At 36.7% G+C, this 20079-nt stretch overlaps 1 protein-coding gene across 5 annotated transcripts in view; it reads right to left on the bottom strand.

Moving 5' to 3' along the window:
- Positions 1-346: 346 nt before the first annotated feature.
- Hspbap1 (HSPB1 associated protein 1) overlaps positions 347-20079 on the bottom strand; it is a 60867-nt gene continuing 41134 nt past the window's right edge. For 3 of the 5 annotated variants that reach the window (XM_071615279.1, XM_071615278.1, XM_071615280.1), the window contains 5 exons: positions 19745-19881; positions 16426-16597; positions 9438-9521; positions 1158-1268; positions 347-1034 (listed from right to left, as the gene is read on the bottom strand). In XM_071615279.1, the coding sequence (XP_071471380.1) occupies positions 501-1034; positions 1158-1268; positions 9438-9521; positions 16426-16597; positions 19745-19881 (1038 nt within the window). In that variant the 3' untranslated portion in view covers positions 347-500. The remainder of the gene's footprint in view (positions 1035-1157; positions 1269-9437; positions 9522-16425; positions 16598-19744; positions 19882-20079) is intronic. The other 2 variants (XM_071615281.1, XM_071615282.1) reach the window with 1 other exon arrangement.

The following is a 20079-nucleotide window of genomic DNA, read 5'->3' as shown; positions in this document are numbered from 1 at the left end:
CATCTAATGAATTCATCCAACCAGGAGCTGGCAAACCTTTTCGGTAAAGGACATATAGTAAACATTTTTGGCTTTCTGGGCCATATAGTCTCTGTACTGAACTCTGCCACTGTCATGGTAAAGCTGCCATAGATAATATGCAATAAATGACAAAGGTGTGTTCCAGTAAAGCCTTATTTACAAAAAGCAGCAGCATGTTGGTGCCTGGTTGAAGTGGATGGAGAGACTGCTTACGGCTGGAAACACCTGAGGCTTATGTGTAAAACAGGCTGAAAGGAGGAGGAATGGCAAAGGGACTAAGGAAAGGCTTACAAATAAAAGGAACCAGTCTGGCCAGACAGCAATGTGCAGAGCAAACCAACTGATTTTTAATTAGGTAAGAATAAGTTCATTTACAAACATGTGCAAATTGACCTTTTGCTGTGCATTTTTAAATTGTAAAGTAGTCATATTATTTAGAAATATCCTTAAAATGTTATTTAAAAAGTCATCGATTGGAATCACAAGCTTTTCCCTTGTAACAAAAGTTGTGCCACCATTCTGGTCACTTGTGGATTCACCAAGCAGTCCAACAAGTCATCTGTGGAAACGAATGTTTGAGAAGGGGCTGGAGCACTGTTTGAAGCCATTTGATCCACCCCAGCATTGTCACTTGTACTCATTGTCTGCTGCCTGTCAGCACAAAGCAGTTTTGCAAAGTGTTTTCCATCTTTGTCAACAAAGTCTTTACCATCATTTTCAAATATGCCTCCTCCTTCTGAAGGTGTTTCTTTGGATCTCAGTGTTACAGGGACCAGATCAGGGCCAAAGAGACTTGCTGCCTCCTGTTTTATGGCTGCCTTGGTTCCGTTCTGGCCATGAGTTCCTTCCATCTCCATGTGGTTGCACGTGTTTAAATCTTCCTTTTGCAGGTTCTCCTTACTTGTTCTTAGTGCTTGAATTTCTACTCCCTTGGATGTTTTGTAATGATCAAGAAAGGCAGCTACAGCTCCATTTAAGTAGTGGCAATTGACTTCATGGGATGTTTCCTCAACCTAAGGAAAACAAATACCCTTTAGAGACATTTAGATAAATGGAATAAATGGAAATCAAGTGCCCTAGTCATGGTTGATTTACCACAGAAAGCAACAACCACATGAGAACAAGAGGTAGCCTACCTCTGTGGGGTTTAACCATGCTCTGGTATTGTGTGGGTCCTCTGCAGTTTTCAGTGCACACACAAGCATGCGGGTGATGGCCTCCTCCACCCGGGCTAGGTGGTCCTCTTCCTAAAGTGAGATAAAAAACTTCATTTTTAGCATTTGTCTTTGTGTCTCATGACTTAAAATAGAGAACAGGATCCCTTTTAACTTTGTGCTCCATTCTCTCATCAATATAAGTATTGTTAGAGAAGGAACAAATATACAGACAGAACTGTAATTTTTATGTATTCACTATTGTCTGCCACCTAGAAGAGGTACAGAATATTTCACCACATTTAAGTGTTCGTGTTGTGTATGAGACACAGGTCTTAAGTATGAATCATCTTAAAATGGTTTTTCCGTATTTTGACATGTTTAAAAATCTTAAGAAAAGTACCAAATATCAAAGAATGATCCCTAGAGTTTGAAAAGCAACTTATTTGAGAGATGAGAAAAAAAATAATATTAATGCCTGGCTATAAGAATGAGATAACTAGGGGCTGGGGCTGGGGCTCAGTGGTAGAAGCCCTGGGTTCAATCCTCAGCACCACATAAAATAAACAAACAAAATAAAGGTTAAAAAAAAAAAAGAATGTAATAACTATCTATCTAAAAAACTTTTCTAAGATATGACAAATATAAACTGTAGCATTAATGATAAATGACACCCAAATCAGCAACTTCTACTCATTAAAAACACCATAAGGAAAAAACCACTACATGTCTGTAATATACACGCATAATATACATGTATAATATACACAATATAATTGATGAAAGATTAATATCTAGGAGAGAGATCCTGCACATATAAGACAAATGACATAATTTTTTCAAATGGGCAAAAGTCAAAAAAGAGCATTTATATGGCTAAGAAGTATATGAAAATATGCTTAATCTTCAAAGAAATACAAATCTAGAAGCCCATGAAACTGACAAAGGAGGGTCTCATAATTCTAAGTGTGGGGAAATGCAGGATCCTAGACAGGAGGCTTACTAATGGTGGGAGCTCTAACTGATAGACAGAAAATCTTGCAAATGTGTTTTAAGAGACATGTACAAGAACATTCTGTTCATAAAAACAAAAACTTGGAAATAATTCAATTATCCATCAACAGAACAATGAATACATGGTGGAACCTAAACACAAAACAATATTGTAGGGAATGAGTGAAAAGCTACATGTGACAACACAAATGAACCTCAAAAACAGTACTGAATTTCAAAGAGCAAATCCCCATGATAAGACACCACTTCACACGAGGATGGCTAATCTTCATAAATTGCTGGGAAAAACATATAATGGGGCAGTTACTTTGGAAATAGTCTGGGAATTCAGTAGGCTAAACACAGAACATAGATGATAATTAACCTTGACTCAAGTTGGCTAGGCTATAATACCCAGTTGTTTGCCCAAATGCTAGTCCAGATGTTGTTGTGAAGATATTTTCAAGATGCTATTAGCATTGACCATCAGTTGACTTTAAGTAATAAAGATCACCCTCAATAATATGAATGATCCTCATCCAATCAGTTGAAGGCTTTAAGAGTAAAAAACAGGTTTCTCAGAGAAGAAATCCTGCCTCAAGAATGGAACAGAAATCTTATGTGAGTCTCTTCTACATCAGTTAGCCCTACAGATTTCAGATTCTTGACTGCAGCTCCAACTCTTGTCTGAGTTCCCTGTCTGCCCTGCAGACATATAGACTTGCCAGCTCCTATAAATCAAGTAAGCCAGTTCCTTAAAGGGAATCTCAATCTTTCTCTCTTTCCCCATTCTATAGACAGATAACAATATATGTCTATGTGTAGACAGAAAGCACATAGATATCTATATATACTTACATGTGGATACCATAAGTATATATGTCTATATATACATAGGAATATAACTGCTGGGTCAAATAACTTTGGGGAACCCAGGGTTCCCCAAAGAAATAGAAACAATGGAATATATATATATATATATATATATATATATATATATATATAGAGAGAGAGAGAGAGAGAGAGAGAGAGAGAGATAACCGTTAACAGATAACTGTTAACTAGATTCACCATGTACACCATATACCATAAGATCCATGTTGTATCATGTACCAGTACTTTTTCTTTATTTCTTCTGAAGGCTGAAAAATATTCCATTTTATGGATACACCACACTTTTATCAATTAATGGGTGGTGTTCACTTTTGGCTACTGTGAACATGTGTGGATACATATTTCATTTCTCTTGAGTATACACCTAGGAATGGCATTGCTGGGTCATATTGTCTGTCAGGGTTCTCCAGGGAAAGAGAAACAACAGAATACATGAATGGATATATATATATGTGTGTGTGTGTGTGTGTGTGTGTGTGTGTGTGTGTGTGTAATAAGACATTTTTTGAGAAAGAGAATGAAATTGGTTAAAATTATGCATATATGAGTATGCCACATTAAAACCCACTGTTGTGGGCTGGGGTTGTGGCTCAGTGGTAGAGTGCTTGCCTAGCATTTGTGAGGCATTGGGTTTGATTCTCAACACCATGTATACATAAATAAAATAAAGGTCCACTGACAACTAAAAATATTTTAAAGACTCCACTGTTCTGTATAATTACTATGCACCAATAAGAATTTTTTTTAAAAAAAAAGAAAGAATGAAGACAGTGAAAAAATGGAGGGAGGGGCTTGGAAAGAGCACAACACAAAAGCAAGTCTTTGATGATATTCCTAGTTTGGGGGTTAGGAGATGGATTCACTAATATTCATTATATTATCCTTTATATATTACAAATGTATTACATATATACTCTTTTACATGTAGAAATATTATAAAAGATATACTAAATAAAGATTATGAAAATAAGAGGAAAGCCTTTAAAATTAATGAAAAAATTTTCTAACAAAGTTTTGAAAAAATAGTGTTAAATACATTTCAATACCCCCAAAAATAAGGAGATGAAAAGGCACCAATGAGAATATACTTTACTCCTAGAGAACATAAAAAAAAAAAAAAAAAAAGAAACTGCATTTCTTTAACAGAGGAATTCAGAGGAGATAAATATTATATAACCTGCACAGAAGTAGAATCTCTACTATTTTCTGGATCTTTGAACATCAGAAACTGGGGTTAACTTAAAGTTCTGCGAGTATGGTAGGTTTTTTTAAAGAGCTTTTTGGAGCTAAATTTGGCAACAAGAACAAACACTCTAATGATGACAATACAATAGCAACAGCAACACATAGCAGAGGAAAATGTAAATAGTCAATTACTGTTTTGCATTCTAGTTTTTTAAAAAGGAACAAATGGTCTTTAAATTGTGAACTATACAGAAGGAAGATAAATAAGGAGCTGGAGTCCTAGTTTGGTGAAGGACAAAAATCATCCACTTCAACTCAGTATCGAGTCCTCAGTATCGTTTACCTAACTTGTAAGTACCACCTGGAGATCTGTTTATACTCAATGATACCAACCCTCTGGGGAACTAGAAGAAACCCTCTAGAAGAACTATACAGTGTATAATAAGGTTTTAAAAAGACCATGGTGAAATCTTTCAGATTAGTGAGACCATGCAATTCAAATTTAAATAAAATATGAACAATCAGTATCTTATAGTACATTAAGACCAAATTGAAAAAAAATGATGTAAACTGGATTTGTTCTAGAAATTAAGGATGAATTAATATCAAAAAATCAAATGATATAGTTTACTACAATACCAGATTTTTACCAAAGAGGAATATCATATGATCATCTCCACTGACGCTTAAAATCCATTCAACAAAATAACTCCTTTTCCTGATTCTTTTTTCCCCTGTGGTGCTGGGAATTGAACCAGGGCCTTGCTCATTCTAGGCAAGCATGATACCATTGAGCTACATCCCCAGTCTCCCTTTCCTGATTTTGATAAAAAAAAAAAAAAAAAAAAAAAAAAAATATATATATATATATATATATATATATATATAAATGAAATAGCATTTGATGGATACTTAATTTGATAAAATATATATATATACATATATATATATACACTCAATTCTAAAGCTGCATTTTACTTAAAGAGAAATCACTAGAATTCTCTTTAAAGTGAGGAATAAAAACATCTCTAGCAATTAGAGAAATATAAATTAAAACTACACTGTGATTTTATCTCATTCCAGTCCAAATAGCAAATATCAAGAATACAAGTAAAATAAATGCTAATTAGGATGTGGGGAAAAGGATACCCTTATACATTGCTGGTGGGACAGCAAATTGTTACAACCATTCTAGAAAGCTATGAGAGTCCTCAGAAAACCAGGAATGGAACCACTGTTTGACCCGTTTATCCCACTCCTTGGTATACTAAAGTGACATGGCCACATCGATGTTTCTAGCAGCTCAATTCACAATAGCTAAGCTATGGAACCAACATTGAATGGATAAAGAAAATGTGTTTTTTATACACAATGGAATATTACTCAGCCATAAAAAGAATGACTTTATGACACTGACCAGCAAATGGATGGAACTAGAGATCATCATGCTAAATGAAATTGGCCAATCCCCAAACCAAAGGTTGAATGTTCTCTCTGATATGTGGATACTAACACAAGGGGGAAGGAGAAAAGAATAGAAGTTCAGTGGATTAGACAAGGAGAAGAATAAAGGGAAGAGAGGGGGGAACAGAAATAGGAAAGACAGTGGAGTGGAATGAATCTGACATAACTTTCCTACATACATATATGAATACACCCCATGAATCTCAATATCATGTACACATACAAGACTGAGATCCTAATTAGAATAAGTTATACTCCATGTTTGTACAAATATGCCAAAATAGACTCTACTGTCTATTAAAAAGAACAAATAAAAATTAAAAAATAAAGTGAGGAATAAAACAAGTATACCTGTTATCTTCATTATTTACTATTGAATTAGATGTACTAGCCAATATTATCAGAAAAAGGAAAATAACTATAAGCAAACAAACTAAAATGGAAGAAGTAACTATCTTCATTTTTGGTAACCTGAGAGACATCTGAAAAATCCAAGAAAGTCAATAACAAATTACAACAAAATAAAATACTTCAAATTAATACCAAAATCAATAACCATCACATATACTGACAATACCCAGTAATAAGATATAAGGGAAAAGCAGAACCTTCTTGCCAATTGTAAAAAAACATGAAATACTCAGGAATAAACTTCAAAAAGAAATGTACAATGCCTAAGTGAGGAAAAGTTTAAAATATTCCTTTAATAAAGAAAACTGGACTTGGACAAGAGGAAAGGCATCTTATTCTTGGACAGGACAATTCAATATCATAAAGTTGATAGGAAATTTAATATGGATTAAATCAAAATATCAGTAGGTTTTTTTCCCCTGAAGATAGACAAGTTGACTTTAAAAAGTATATGAAAAGTAATGAGAGAAGTCAGTCTTTCAGATATTAAAGACAAACTGTAAGTCCTCTCTAAATAAAGCAGGGTAGAAGTGATGAAAAACAGGTTGAAAGCCCAGTGGAAGGAATGGACCTATGATATATAGATATTTAGTATATGATTAAGATGACATTTAAACCTATGACATCTGTGATATCACCATTTGGAAAAAGATAAAATTAGATCTCGGTTTTACACCATATAGTGAAAACCCACAAAAGAATAAGAGATCTAAATGCAAACGAATATAAAGTGATCCAGCTTCTAAAAGAAAACATCGGCAAATTCCTTTAGGACCCAGAAAAGGGAAAAGTCTTTCTCACTGTAACCCCAAAACTAAAACCAATAAAATCTGACAACACATTCTGTTTATAAGGCTCTGGAAGAAACAGGCACTCTCCTACACCCCTGATAGGAATGCAAAATGGCACAGTCACATTGGAGTGGGAGTTGGTAAAACCTAGTAAAATTAAAGATATATTTATCCTACGACTTGGTAAACCCACTTTTAATCTTCCCCAGGGATGTACTTCAACAAACAAAAAATGCACAAGGTTATTCACTGGCATTATTTGTAATTACACAAGATTGGAAGGAATGCAAATGTCCATCCACAGGGGGTCTACTGAATAACAGTGGAGTGTTCTCACGATTGGGTAGTATATAGCTGTTTAGAAACAAATGATGATTTCTCTGTACTATTATGTAGGCAAATTGAGGATATCATTTTTAAATTAAAAAATAAGGCACAGAACACTATAGTTTATTACTTTCTGTGTAAGAAAGAGAGGAAGTAACTATATATGCACAAAAGTAAATTGTATATACTTATTCGCACAGATAAATATACTCATCAGTTTTACACATACACAATACACACACACACACACACTTGCAGAAAAAAGACACACTTGAATGATGAACTAGAAATGAATAAAAATGGATCCTTACAGAGGCTGGGAGGAATAGGGTGGAGGAAATAGGGATGAAATGGGGATGTCTGTGAGCATACCTTTTAATACAGTTTTGACAAATCAAATGATTTACATGTTGATTATTAAATTAGACCAAAAAATGAGGAAAAACTCCTAAAATTTTAAACAAACTGCAACAAATGAACCTAATGGAATATCATCAACACAGCTACAAATGAAAAGAATTCCTTTATAATAAAACTTTTTTTTTGGGTGGGGGCAGTTCCAGGGATTGAACTCAGGGGCATTCAACCCTTTATTTAGAGGCAGGGTCTCACTGAGTTGCTTAGCACTGTGCTTTTGCTGAGGCTGGTTTTGAACTTGCGATGTTCCTCCCTCCCGAGTCACTGGGATTACAGGCATGTGCCACTGCGCCTTGCTACAATGAAACTTTTGAACAAAACCCTTTGTACTCTCCTCCCTTTCATGGGCTATAGTCTAATGAAGAAAAGAATTGCAATGAAATTTCCAATTCTACTTACAAGTTTTATGCTTAATAGTAATATCAGTATTGGGATTTTAATGTAAATGGAACATCTTAAAAATATATTATTTGGGGCTGGGGTTGTGGCTCAGTGGTAGAGCACTTGCCTGGCATGTGTGAGGCTCTGGGTTCGATCCTCCGCACCGCATATAAATAAATAAATAAATATCCAGAACAACTAATAAAATATTATTTGTATATATATGTATACACACATACACACACACACACACACACACACACACATGACTATACGCATGCAGACGACAGTTCCACTGCTGAACAACAGAGGAGCTTGCTTTAGGGCTACTGGAGATGTGACGTTGGCACTGGCAACAGAGGTGGGCTCTAAGGACGGCACAGCAAATCTACTCCAACTCCAGTTCAGCAAGCTTCAAGCAGATTCCTGTGTCTACTCACCTCCTGCCACACTTTTCACCTGCACTCCAAAGTTTATACCACTCCCCCCACCTTTGTCTATATGGAACAGCTTCCTGTGCAGTACTCCTTACTGCATATAGTCCTATCCATTGTTGCTGAAACAGTACATTTTCTTTTTCAAGTATTTGAAGATACCTGCTACATGTCCCCTGAATCTATTCTTCTTGCAAGCCCCAAACCTCTAGTTTTTTTTACTGATACGTTTTTATGTTCCAAAGTCCTTCCTGTTACCAAGGGAGAGTGAACACTGACTATGGGGGAGGAGGAAGCTACAAAGAGAGTAGAGAGATGCAATCAAGGATTTGGGTTAAGGAGATCAGAGATGCAATGAGGCCCTGGGATTAAAGAGGGCACAGATGCAATTAAGGCCTCGAGTTAAGGGGACAGACATGAGCATAACAGGCAGCTATTGTAGTTGTCAAACAGAGCAGGCAACCAGGATTCGGGATACCATATTGGTGAGAAAAGGTTTCTGGCAGAAATCAATGATAAAAACCGAGTACTGAAAGACTCTGTTTTGAAAAAATATATAAGTTGAGACTAAGAATTCTATAACTAGTAACGAGGGCCCTGAATCCAGAAGCAGATACTTCCAGAACAAGACGGTGTGGGATGGGACTGCCTCCATTGAGCACATACAGCAGATCTCTCCAGTTCCAACACAATCCTAACAACTCTGGTGACAGCAGAGGGCTCTGCATGTCAACAACAGTGCCCATCATGTGGGTCCTTTGAAAAAGGAGAGGAGTGCCTCTAAGAATTCTATTTTCAATGTAAATTTCCATCAACAGAAGACAGAATCATATCACATCAAATCAAATCAATCAGAGTGTCACTTAAATAAATTAATCGCCAAATTTTATAGACAGGCTTTATATATGAAAAGCAGGGACTTTGTGCATTTTTATAAGGACGAAAACAACAACAAAAGAAAGTACCAATTCAATCCATGAGTTTATACTGACAGTGACAGGATCAATGGACTCGACGTAATGCCACCAGTGTCTGGGGACAAACAGAACCTGAAAACCAAACAAAAAACAGTTAGCACAATAACAGGACATTTCATTATTACGTTAGAATCAGACCCTGATTGAGGCTGCTAGAGGGGGGGAAAAGCCAAATGAATTCATAAAGAAAAGGGAAAGAAGAAAAAAAATACCAGTCTTTTTTCCTTTTATTCCTTTCTTCGTTAAGTTAATGTGTTGTACCTAGGCTTCTGCCAGTTTCTCTACTCTCCTTCTCCTGAGCCTCCTCTGCCCACCTTTTAATGGCTTCTGAGATTCAAGGTTTTCCTCGCAGAACAGTTGGATGCATTCTGAGGAAAGGCATAGGCAAAAGTGAAGGACACAGTTTCTGTTCTTTTATAGTCCCAAATCAAGCCCAGGAGAAGACACGTGTAAGAAGATGGCCTGAGTAAATGAGAGGACATTCGGGGCTTGTGAACTTCAAAAGTGGGAGAAGCAGGATGCAACTAGGGAATGGAGAAAGTGTGATTTGAACCAGGGCACAGAGAGAAATTAGAGAAGAGAATGAGCACATGCCAGGAAGAAGAGAATGAGCACATGCCAGGAAGAAGCAACAATGGCAGAAGAGGTAGACGGTTGAGTATGTCAGACTTACGGCTGCAGCAGGAGTGACGGGAGGTAAGTTGGGAAAACCATGTGAGGGCCTTTGGTGGACTCTGAATCCAGAATAAAGAATGGGGATTTTGTCCTGTAGCTTTGGAGACACTGAGAAATTCTGAGTAGGAGGATGGTTAAAAGAGTAACATTAAGAGCAAGTCTGAAAAGGACAGGAGATTCTCGTGATGGTCCAATTACTCAAAGATCTAAACAGGAAGTTTTACTAGACAAAAGCAATGTGCAAAGTCAAGAAGGATGGTAACTGCTCAGACTCAGTATGAGACTGCCTACTGAAGGCTGAGAATGGCAAATGGGGATGATCTGAAGCTTTTGGATTTAGGAAACCAGTGACACTTGATCTAAATGGGGCAGGGCTTGGAGATGGGAAGAGTTCCTTTTAGAACTGGGCATTAAAAAGATCATTGGATTTAGTTACTAAGAGGTGGATATGGGTTAGGTATGGTGGCACATTCCTGTAATCCCAGTGGTTTAGGAGGCTAAGACAGGATCGCAAATTCAAGGTCAGCTTCAGCAAATTAGCAAGGCCCTAAGAAACTTAGCGACACTGTGTCTCAAAATTAAAAAACAAAAATGGCTGGGGATGTAGCTCAGTGGTAAAGTACCTTTGAGTTAAATCTCCAGAGCTTCCCACACCCCTAATAAAAGAGGTTCATATAGTTTGAAGTTTCCCCAAAAGGTCCATGTGTTGAGAGTCTGTGGTGCCACTGGAAGGTGGTAGGCCTTTTAAGAGGTGGGACACAGTGGAAAGAAGTTAGGTCACTGGGGGTGTGCAATTGAAAGTGATATGGGGGCCCAAGCCCCATTCTGTCTCTATCTTTTGCAACCCCACCACCATAATAGCAGTATCTACTTGTGCTATGCACTCCTACCATGATGTGCTGTGCCACCACAGGTCCAAAGCAACAGAACCAAGTGACCATGGACTGAAATCTCTGAAACCATGAGCCAAAACAAATGTTTTCCTTTATTAAGTTTATTTTCTCAGTATTTTGTCACAGTGAGTGAGAGCTGACTAACACAGACGTGAATGTCTTATCATAAAATACAGTTTCAGTAAAGTGGTGAGAGAGAACTTGTACATGGTTAACCAAAGAACAGACAGCATGTAAGGAAATCTAATGGACAAAACCAGTCATTCAAATTTGGCTACTAAAGATGGAAGAAAAAATGAATTGGCAACTATCTCATACCCACTAGAATGGCTATAGGAATTATAATAATTTAAAAAATATATCAAGGGTGGGGGAAGAAGTGAAAAAATTCTTCACTCATAGATTATTGGGGGGGGGGAATGTAAAACTGTAGAGCCTCTATAGTAAACAGGTTGGTAATTCTTCAAAAAGTTAAACATAATATTACCATATGATCTACAAATTATACTCTTAGGTACCTAACCCAGGAGAAATGAAAACGTATGTTCATACAAAAATCTGTACACCAATGTTCAAAGTAGAATTATCATAAAAAGTGGAAATAACCCAATGTCCATCAACTAATGAATGAATGAAGACATGTAATATGAATCTATCCAACAGAATATTATTCAATCTTAAAGAAGAATAAAGTGATGTTAACATATTATAACATGGATGATACTCAAAAGAAACCATACATAAAAGGTCATATATGTCTGGTCTCACTTATGTGAAATACGTACAGTCACAGCAAACCTACGCAGACAGAAAATAAATTAGTGGTTGTCAGAGGCTGAGGGGAAAGATGTCAGTAGGGAATGAGTGCTAAGGCTGGAGGAAACTTTTCAAGTCAAATTATATGAGTTGGCAGTACCTGAATGAGAAAGAAACAGGAAGAGGGCCAGTTAGAAGGGAGTGATGGAAGGAAGACAGACAGGGGAAGGGAATAATCAAGGGAATAAAGCATCCATAAGAGATTATGAAAACCTCTTAACAGACATCTAGAGAATAGATGTCAAAATCATTTTCTTCTCAATTGCCCATGGAAAATTCTGCAAAATAGACCATATTTTAGGCACCAAGCAACTTTAGCAAATATAAAAAAAAAATCAATATAATTCCTTGTATCTTATCAGATAATAATGGAATGAAATTAGAAACCAACATCAAGAAAGACTACAGAAATTATACAAACACAGGGAGATTGAAAAATATACTTTTTGAATGATGACAAAAGAAATCAGAATTTAAAAATTCTTAGAATCAAGTGAGACTACAGACACAACATATTAAAATCTCTGGGACACTTTGTAGGTGATTCTTTCTTTTCTTTTTATTTTTTGGTGTGGTGCTAAGGATTGAACCCAGGGCTTTGTGAATGCAAGGCAAGCACTCTACCAACTAAGTTATATCCCCAGCCCTGAAGGTGATCCTAAAAGGAAAGTTTACATCTAGGAGTGCCTACATAAGGAAATCAGAAAGATCCCAAATTGACAACCTAAGGATGCATCTTGATGCCCTAGAAAAACAACAAACCAATTCCAAAACCAGTAGGAGGAAAGAAATAAGACCAGAGCCCAAATCAATGAAATAGAGCATTAAAATTACAATTAATCAACAAAACAGTTTGTTCTTTGAAAAGTTAAATGAGATTGATAATCTCTTAGCCAAACTAACCAAAACAAACAAACAAACAAAAAAACCCCACCAAATTAATAAAATTAGAGGTGAAAAAGAAAAAAACATAAAAGATATCACAGAAATCCATAGGATCACTAGGGGCTATTTTGAAAACTTATATTACAATAAATTGGAAAATATAAAATAAGTGGATACATTTCTAGACATATATGACCTGTCCAAATTGAACCAAGTGGATATAGAAAACCTGAACACACTAATAACGAGCAATGAGATAGAAGTAGTTAAATAAAGTCTCCAAAGAAAAGCCTAAGATCACCTCAGCTGAATTCTACCAGACCTTTAAATAAGAACTAATGCCAATGTTCTTCAAATTATTACATTAAATAGAAAGTAGCAGAAAACTTCCAAATTCATTCTATTAAGCCAGTATTATCCTGACACCAAAACCAGATAAGGACACATCAAGGAAAGAAAACTGTAGATCAGTATCCCTGATGGACACAGATGCAAAAACCCTTAGTAAAAATATTAACAAATTATATTCATTAATATATTAAGGAGATCATACATAAAGACCAAATTGGTTTCATCCCAGGGATGAAAGCATGGTTCAATATATATAAATCAATAAATGTAATTCAGCACACAAATAGAATTAAGGACAAAAAAAATCATTTAGTCATTTCAGCAGACGCAGAGAAAACCTTTGACAAAATTCAGCACCTGTTCATGATAAAAGCAACGAAGAACCTAGGCATAGAAGGAACTTACTTTGACATCATAAAGTCTATGTACAATAAACCCAAAGCCAACATCATACTGAATGGGGAAAAACTGAAAGTATTCCTCTAAAATCCAGAACAAGACAAGGATGTTCACTCTCACCATTCCTATTTAATTTAGCACTTGAAATTCTAGCCAGAATAATTAGGCAAGAGAAAGAAATAAAAGGGATACAAATAGGAAAGAAAGAAGTCAAATTATCACTGTTTGGAGATAATACGATCCTATACTTAGAAGATCCAAAAAGCTTCACCAGAAGACTGCTAGAACTAATTTTAAAAAATCAGCAAAGTAGCAGGATACAAAATCAACATACAAAAATCAATAGCTTTCCTATACACCAATAATGAATTTTCTGGGAAAAAAATCAGAACAATCCTATTCACAATAACACTATCTCCTTGCCCCCTATCCCCATAACCAAAAAACAAAATGAACAAACAAAAAACACCAGGAATAAATCTAAGGGGTGAAAGACCTCTGTAATGAAAATGATAGAACAATGAAGAAAGAAACTGAAGAAGACACTAGAATATGAAAGACCACCCATGTTCATGAATAGGCAGAATTAATATTGTTAAAATACCCATACTGCCCAAAGCGATATACAAATCCAATGTAATTCCTACCAAAATACTAATGACATTCTTCACAGAACTAAGGAAAAAAAAGTCCTAAAATTCATTTGGAAGAATAAAATATCCAGAAAAGCTAAAGCAATTTTAAGTAAAAAAAGCAATGCTGCAGGCATCACAATATTTGACTTCAAATTATATTATAAAGCTATTAACAGAAGCTGTATGGTACTGGCATAAAAACAGAAACATGGACAAACGGAACAGAATAGAAGACACAGAGATAAACCCATACAGATATTGTCTGCTGATCCTTGACAAAGGTGCCTAAAACATATATTGTAGAAAAGAGAGTCTTTTAAACAAATGGTACTGGGAAAACTGGAAATCCATAATGTAGAAGAATGAGACTAGATTCTTATCTCATGCTGCACAAAGATCAACTCAAAATGGATCAAAGACCTAGGAATTAGACCAAAACTTTCCTAACTCCTAAATGAAAATGTAGGACCAACACTCTAACATTTAGGCACAAGCAACAACTTTCTGCATGGGATTTCCAAAGCTCAGGAAATAATACCAATAATGGGATAGCAGCAAATTAAAAAGCTTCTACACAGCAAAGGAAACAATTTAGAGTGTGAAGAGAGAACCTAAAGAATGAGAGAAAAGAAATTTTCCTGGCTACTCTTCTGACAAAGGATTAATATCCATAATATATAAAGAACTCAAAAAACTTACACCACCAAAAGCCAAACCAAAACAAAACAAAACAAAAACCCCAATCAATAAATGGGCAAATGAACTAAACAGATATTTTTTTGGGAAAAAAGATCTCAGCACCACACATAAGTAAATAAATAAAATAAAGGTTCATCAACAACTAAAAAAATATTTTAAAAAGAATACAAATAATAATAAATATTGGAGAGGATATGGGGAAAAGGACTATTTGCCACTGTTGGTAGGACTATAAATTAGTACAGCCACCATGGAAATCAGTGTGGAGGTTCCTCAAAACACTAGGAATGGAACACTAGGAATATGACCCAGCTATACTACTTCTTGGGATTTATCCTAAAAAAATAGTGATCAGACTTTACTCACATATGGATACTCATGTTTTATAGAAGCACAGTTCACAACAACTAAATACTGGAACCAACCTAGGTGTCCATCAACAGATGAACAGATAAAGGAAATATGGTATATATACACAATGGAGTTTTAGTCTTCCGAAAAAAAAAAAAAGAATGAAATAATGTCATTTTCAGGAAAATGAATGGAACTTGAGAATATTGTGTTCAGTCAAATAAGTCAGACTCAGAAAGTCAAGGGTGGTATGTTTTCTTTTATATGTAGAAACTAAAGGGAAAAAGATTAAAAAAAAAAAAGATGAGAAGAGGAATCTTGTGAAAATAGAAAGGGAACCAGCAGAACAGAGGAAGAGAACCCGAAGAGGGAGGAAGAAAGAAGAAGGGGAGAAACTGGGGAATGAAACTGACCAAATTATATTGTTACATTATGTGTATATACAAATATATAACAACGAATTCCATTATGATGTATAATTATGATGCAAAATTTAAGATAAATTTTATAAATTTATAAAAATAAAAAAAATTTTTAAAAAGATTATGAAAAAGTTTTCACATTGCTAATAAAATATTGGATAGCAATGCCAATGTGGTAAAGAAGTTTTCCCCACTGAGAAGCAGCACTAAGTATAATGCCTTTAGAAATAGTTCAGAAATAGTCAACATTCTTTCCCAGAAATAAACCATTCTTAATTCTGTCTGCATGTGTTGCCCACTACCTGTATACATTCCAACCTAGTTTATGTACATAGGTTCAGTATTATTGTATTTGAACAGATATTTAAAAAAAATTTTTTTTTAGTTGTAGATGGAAACAATATCTTTGTTTTATTTATTTATTTTTCTATGTGATGCTGAGGATCGAATCCAGTGCCTCACGCATAGGAGGCGAACACTCTGCCACTGAGCTACAACCCCATCCCTGAATAGACATTAATTGTGAATAAATACTGCAGAGATGCTCAGGTACCCGTGCCTTAAAACTCTCTTAACCTGAATGGAAATGGCTTTGCGGGCTCATCTTTTTCCAAAATCTATTTCCCTCTTCACCAATAGAAGGCGCTGTGTTCCCTCCTCCCATCTCCTTTCCAGGGGTTTGTGAAGCAGAGATGCAGGTGCAGGAGCCCCAGAGTTGGGGAAGCTATGCCAACAGCACAAAGGAAACCATTCTCATTTTTACTGAGGGAGAAGAACATGAAATAAGGATTTCAGAGAGTTACAGCTGTGGTATCCACTGATGGCTCATAATGTTTTAAAGCCCCATTACCTGTCTTGGGCTCAGCGTGACCGTATGTCTTCGAGCTTTCTGGAACTGAGGAAAACGCTTTAAATCAGGATTGACAACATTGATTTTACTGAACACGCTAGATTCTTCATAAGGGATTCTAGTTGGATAAAGGAAAGGCGTATCTTCAGGAGGAAAGAGATGCCATCTTTTCCTGATTGAAAAAATAAGATATAAGTTAGGACTGTGAACTTGAGACAAAACATGTAAGAAGGCAGCAATTAAATGCTCATGTTTACCCATTTACAGTCAATCCCTGGAGGAACACAGGCACCTGGCTGTCTCTCATTCAATGCTCTACAGACACCTGGTATAGGTTCTTCACTACTATTGGACTTCCTGACCTGCTGAGGCAGCCCCTTTTATGCTGGGACAGGACATAGTTTGTAAGATCATTTTTTCATATCTCCAAAGTGTGCCTCCTCATACATCATCTTAATTCTTGATTCTGGAGCTACTCAAAATAACCCTCACCCTTTCATATCTGTATTCATATCATATGCAAACTAAATGCCCATAATCCCATCCACCAAATTGTTTCCAGACTCCTCCCTCTCTGAATGTCTCAAGCATTTGTTAAGTTAATCCATTAAGGAAGAGAAATGTACAAATAAAGTCACATTAGTAAAAAGTGGTATGATATAGGAAATTTCAAATAGAGAAAAGTGTAAAATGTTTTCTTTATTTAGACTTTTTTTGAAAAAAGGAGATAACAGATCTTAATTCACAACACACTTGCACATCCATACTTATGCCAATAGAGGGAGGACATCAGAGGCCAAAGGGGGAGAAGTGTGAGAACAAAAGAGATGCAGACAGGAAGACACAGATAGAAAGCAAAGAAAAAAACAAAAACCAAATCCTACTTCTGAGAAAAGAAGTCCTAAAGCCCTTCTGTGACCCCTGGCAGTTACCCCTGGGGTTATCAAGTCCTTTCTGAACAGGGAAACAATGACTACTATTTTCAAAATAAAAATTATATATTAAAGGGCTGGGGATGTGGCTCAGTGGTAGAGAGATTACCTAGTAGGTGTGAGGCACTGGGTTTGATTCTCAGAATCCCATAAAAAATACATAAATAAAATAAAGTTATTGTATCCATCTATAACTAAAAAAATAAAAATACATATTCAAGTCATTTTTAGTTTGGAAATTCGAAGGTTTTACAGAAGTAGTAAATAAAATACATTGTTTTGCAGAAATTCAGTTTGGAACTAAAGGCAGCTTATCGATTTACAAAGCCATCAGCTAACGGTCACTGAAGTTCAAAAGCTGATGGCCTCATCTCAAAGCTCTGAGGTAATAAAGCTGCTCCACTCCACTGTACCTATGGCTAGTTTAGAACAAATTTTCAGTATTTAATATGTTTAGAATGCTAGAGCTGGAAGGGCTCTGAAAAGATCATAGGTCTAATTTCATTTTCAAAACAGTGGCAGAGAAACCCAGTGCCTGCTCAGTGCCACTGAGCAGCCTCATGTTATTGGGGACAGGAACTAGGGTTGCAGATCTGGCTTCTCCAGATCTTGGCTCCTCCCACTGCACCAGGTCAGTATTTCATAAAGGAAGAGCCAACCCATCCAATCTGCTTCAAATGTTAAATCTGTGTGTCCATCTAGCTGACCATCACATCATCCCCTTCTCAAAAAAACTCTCATGGTTCTGCATGCTGAAGGAACAGAGAATAAGCAGCTTTTGTCTGGGAGTTAAGACCTTCATGCTCCAGCTTGCCTTTCCTGCCCAATCCCGCTGTTCCTGGTGCAAAACTTAACACTGGATTTTTACAAGGTCTGCTACACATCCCAAGCTTTCGAGAGCTCCTCTCATCTGTCATTTGAGCACTCAAACACCCTTTAAAGCCCTCCACACCCAGCAGCTCCTCCATGAAATCATCTTTGATCTTTCAATGGGAACATTACCTTTTCTTTTCAGTCCAGAGCTCTGTGAATTTTTCCTCAAGGGCATGTACAGTCTGCCTTCTATCCCAGCTATCTGTGGGCCTGCCTGCACTCCAGCTGTAAGCCCTCCTAGGGTAGAGAGGTACCTTACTTCTTTCTGTACTTACTGTAACACGTGGAACCTTAATGGACACTTACTAAAGCTATTTTATTTCTCCAGAGCCATATGAAGACAGAATATATGCTCTATTACAAAGTTACAGTAAAGTTTATTAACTTCATATTATAGAAAGGACTTGAGCACTTTTTGGTAATGTTTTTCCAACTGGAATTTCTTTGGCTTATTTCCCAATTCAGAACACATGAGAAGTAACTGCTTAAAACAAGATCTTCTCTTAGCAGCTTTCAGAATTCACTCCACAAAGGCAGAGACCATGCACACTTGATTTACTGTTGCATCTACAGGCTGCAGCAGTGAGGCCCAGACATTCTAAGCCCTCTACAGAGACTTGATGGATCCAATAGTGGACTCTCTCAGACCACTCTAGTTCTGTGAACCCTCACATGTGATGTTCTCTTGGATCTGCTCCTAATCATTTCATGTCTAATGATTCTGAGAACTTGCACATAGCCATTTCTGTTTTCCCCTCGTGCTGCCCAACAAAGGACCAGAAGGCCAGAAGAGAAGACTGGGGCATTATTAATTAGGGGAAAATAAGGCTGCACAGAGGACATCTGAATACATCCTCTAGGCAGCAGAAACCTTACACTCTCACAGAGCTCCAGAAATCTAGGGCTATCAAAAGTACTGTGGTCTTGGCCCTTATATTTTATGGTTCCACAGATGGAGATAAAAACTGATCTAAGGTAGTACTTTATAGCACTGTGTCTACAGGTAGGCCCAAACTGAAATTTATAGTTGAAAAGTACCATAAAAAGGATTTGATCCAGACTCCTTGGTATCCCCTCGGGCTTGAGGGCAACAGTTGAAGTACTCCTCCTTTCAACTAACTGCTCTGCTCTTATTTACTGAGAGCTGAAGAAAGGGTGCTCCTGCTTTTAAAGAAAAGTTTGGAAAACATAAACCTATATACTCTAATATAATATAAAAAACTAGTGGAGCCCAGCTGAAATGGGAGTTCTGAAGACAATCCTGATCATGGCTGAGAGGCTTGGAAACCACCATTTCACCTGTTACCCTCAGTTCACAAAAAAGGAAACAGAACCAGAGGCAAAGAGGGCTGTTCTGGCTTAGGGCAGGCTAATAGGATAGGCTGGGAGTAAGGCTTGGGATCCTCCTGCACACTCAGTACACATTCCTCTGTCCCTGCTTGCGTGTGCACGTGAACACACACACACACACACACACACACACGCATGCACACATACGAACCCTTGTGCATTACCTTCCTTGTACCTGGAATACTAAGTTGCAACCATAGGAGTCCAGATGACAGGGGGTATGGGCTCCTGAGGAGCCAATCCACAATGTACTTTCCTGTCCATTTCTTCCAGGAAAACCAAAATCAGACCATATCACGTCCTGTTTTGAAATGAAGGTACAGTCCATCAAGAACTAACTGGCCCCTCTGTTGGCAGTGTTGTACATTTTCACTTAACACATCTGTTTTTGGCACTTAGAATAATCTCTTGCAGAAAATGCTACTGATGAGGAAGGAGGAGGATAGGTTTCCAGGGCAGTGTAAAACAATCATTTTAACCAAAAACATATCTGAATACC

Source organism: Marmota flaviventris, chromosome 8 (assembly GCF_047511675.1).
Source record: "Marmota flaviventris isolate mMarFla1 chromosome 8, mMarFla1.hap1, whole genome shotgun sequence".
Taxonomy (NCBI): Eukaryota; Metazoa; Chordata; class Mammalia; order Rodentia; family Sciuridae; genus Marmota; species Marmota flaviventris.
Note: the sequence above shows the minus strand (reverse complement) of the source record. Positions and strands in the feature narration are given on the sequence as shown.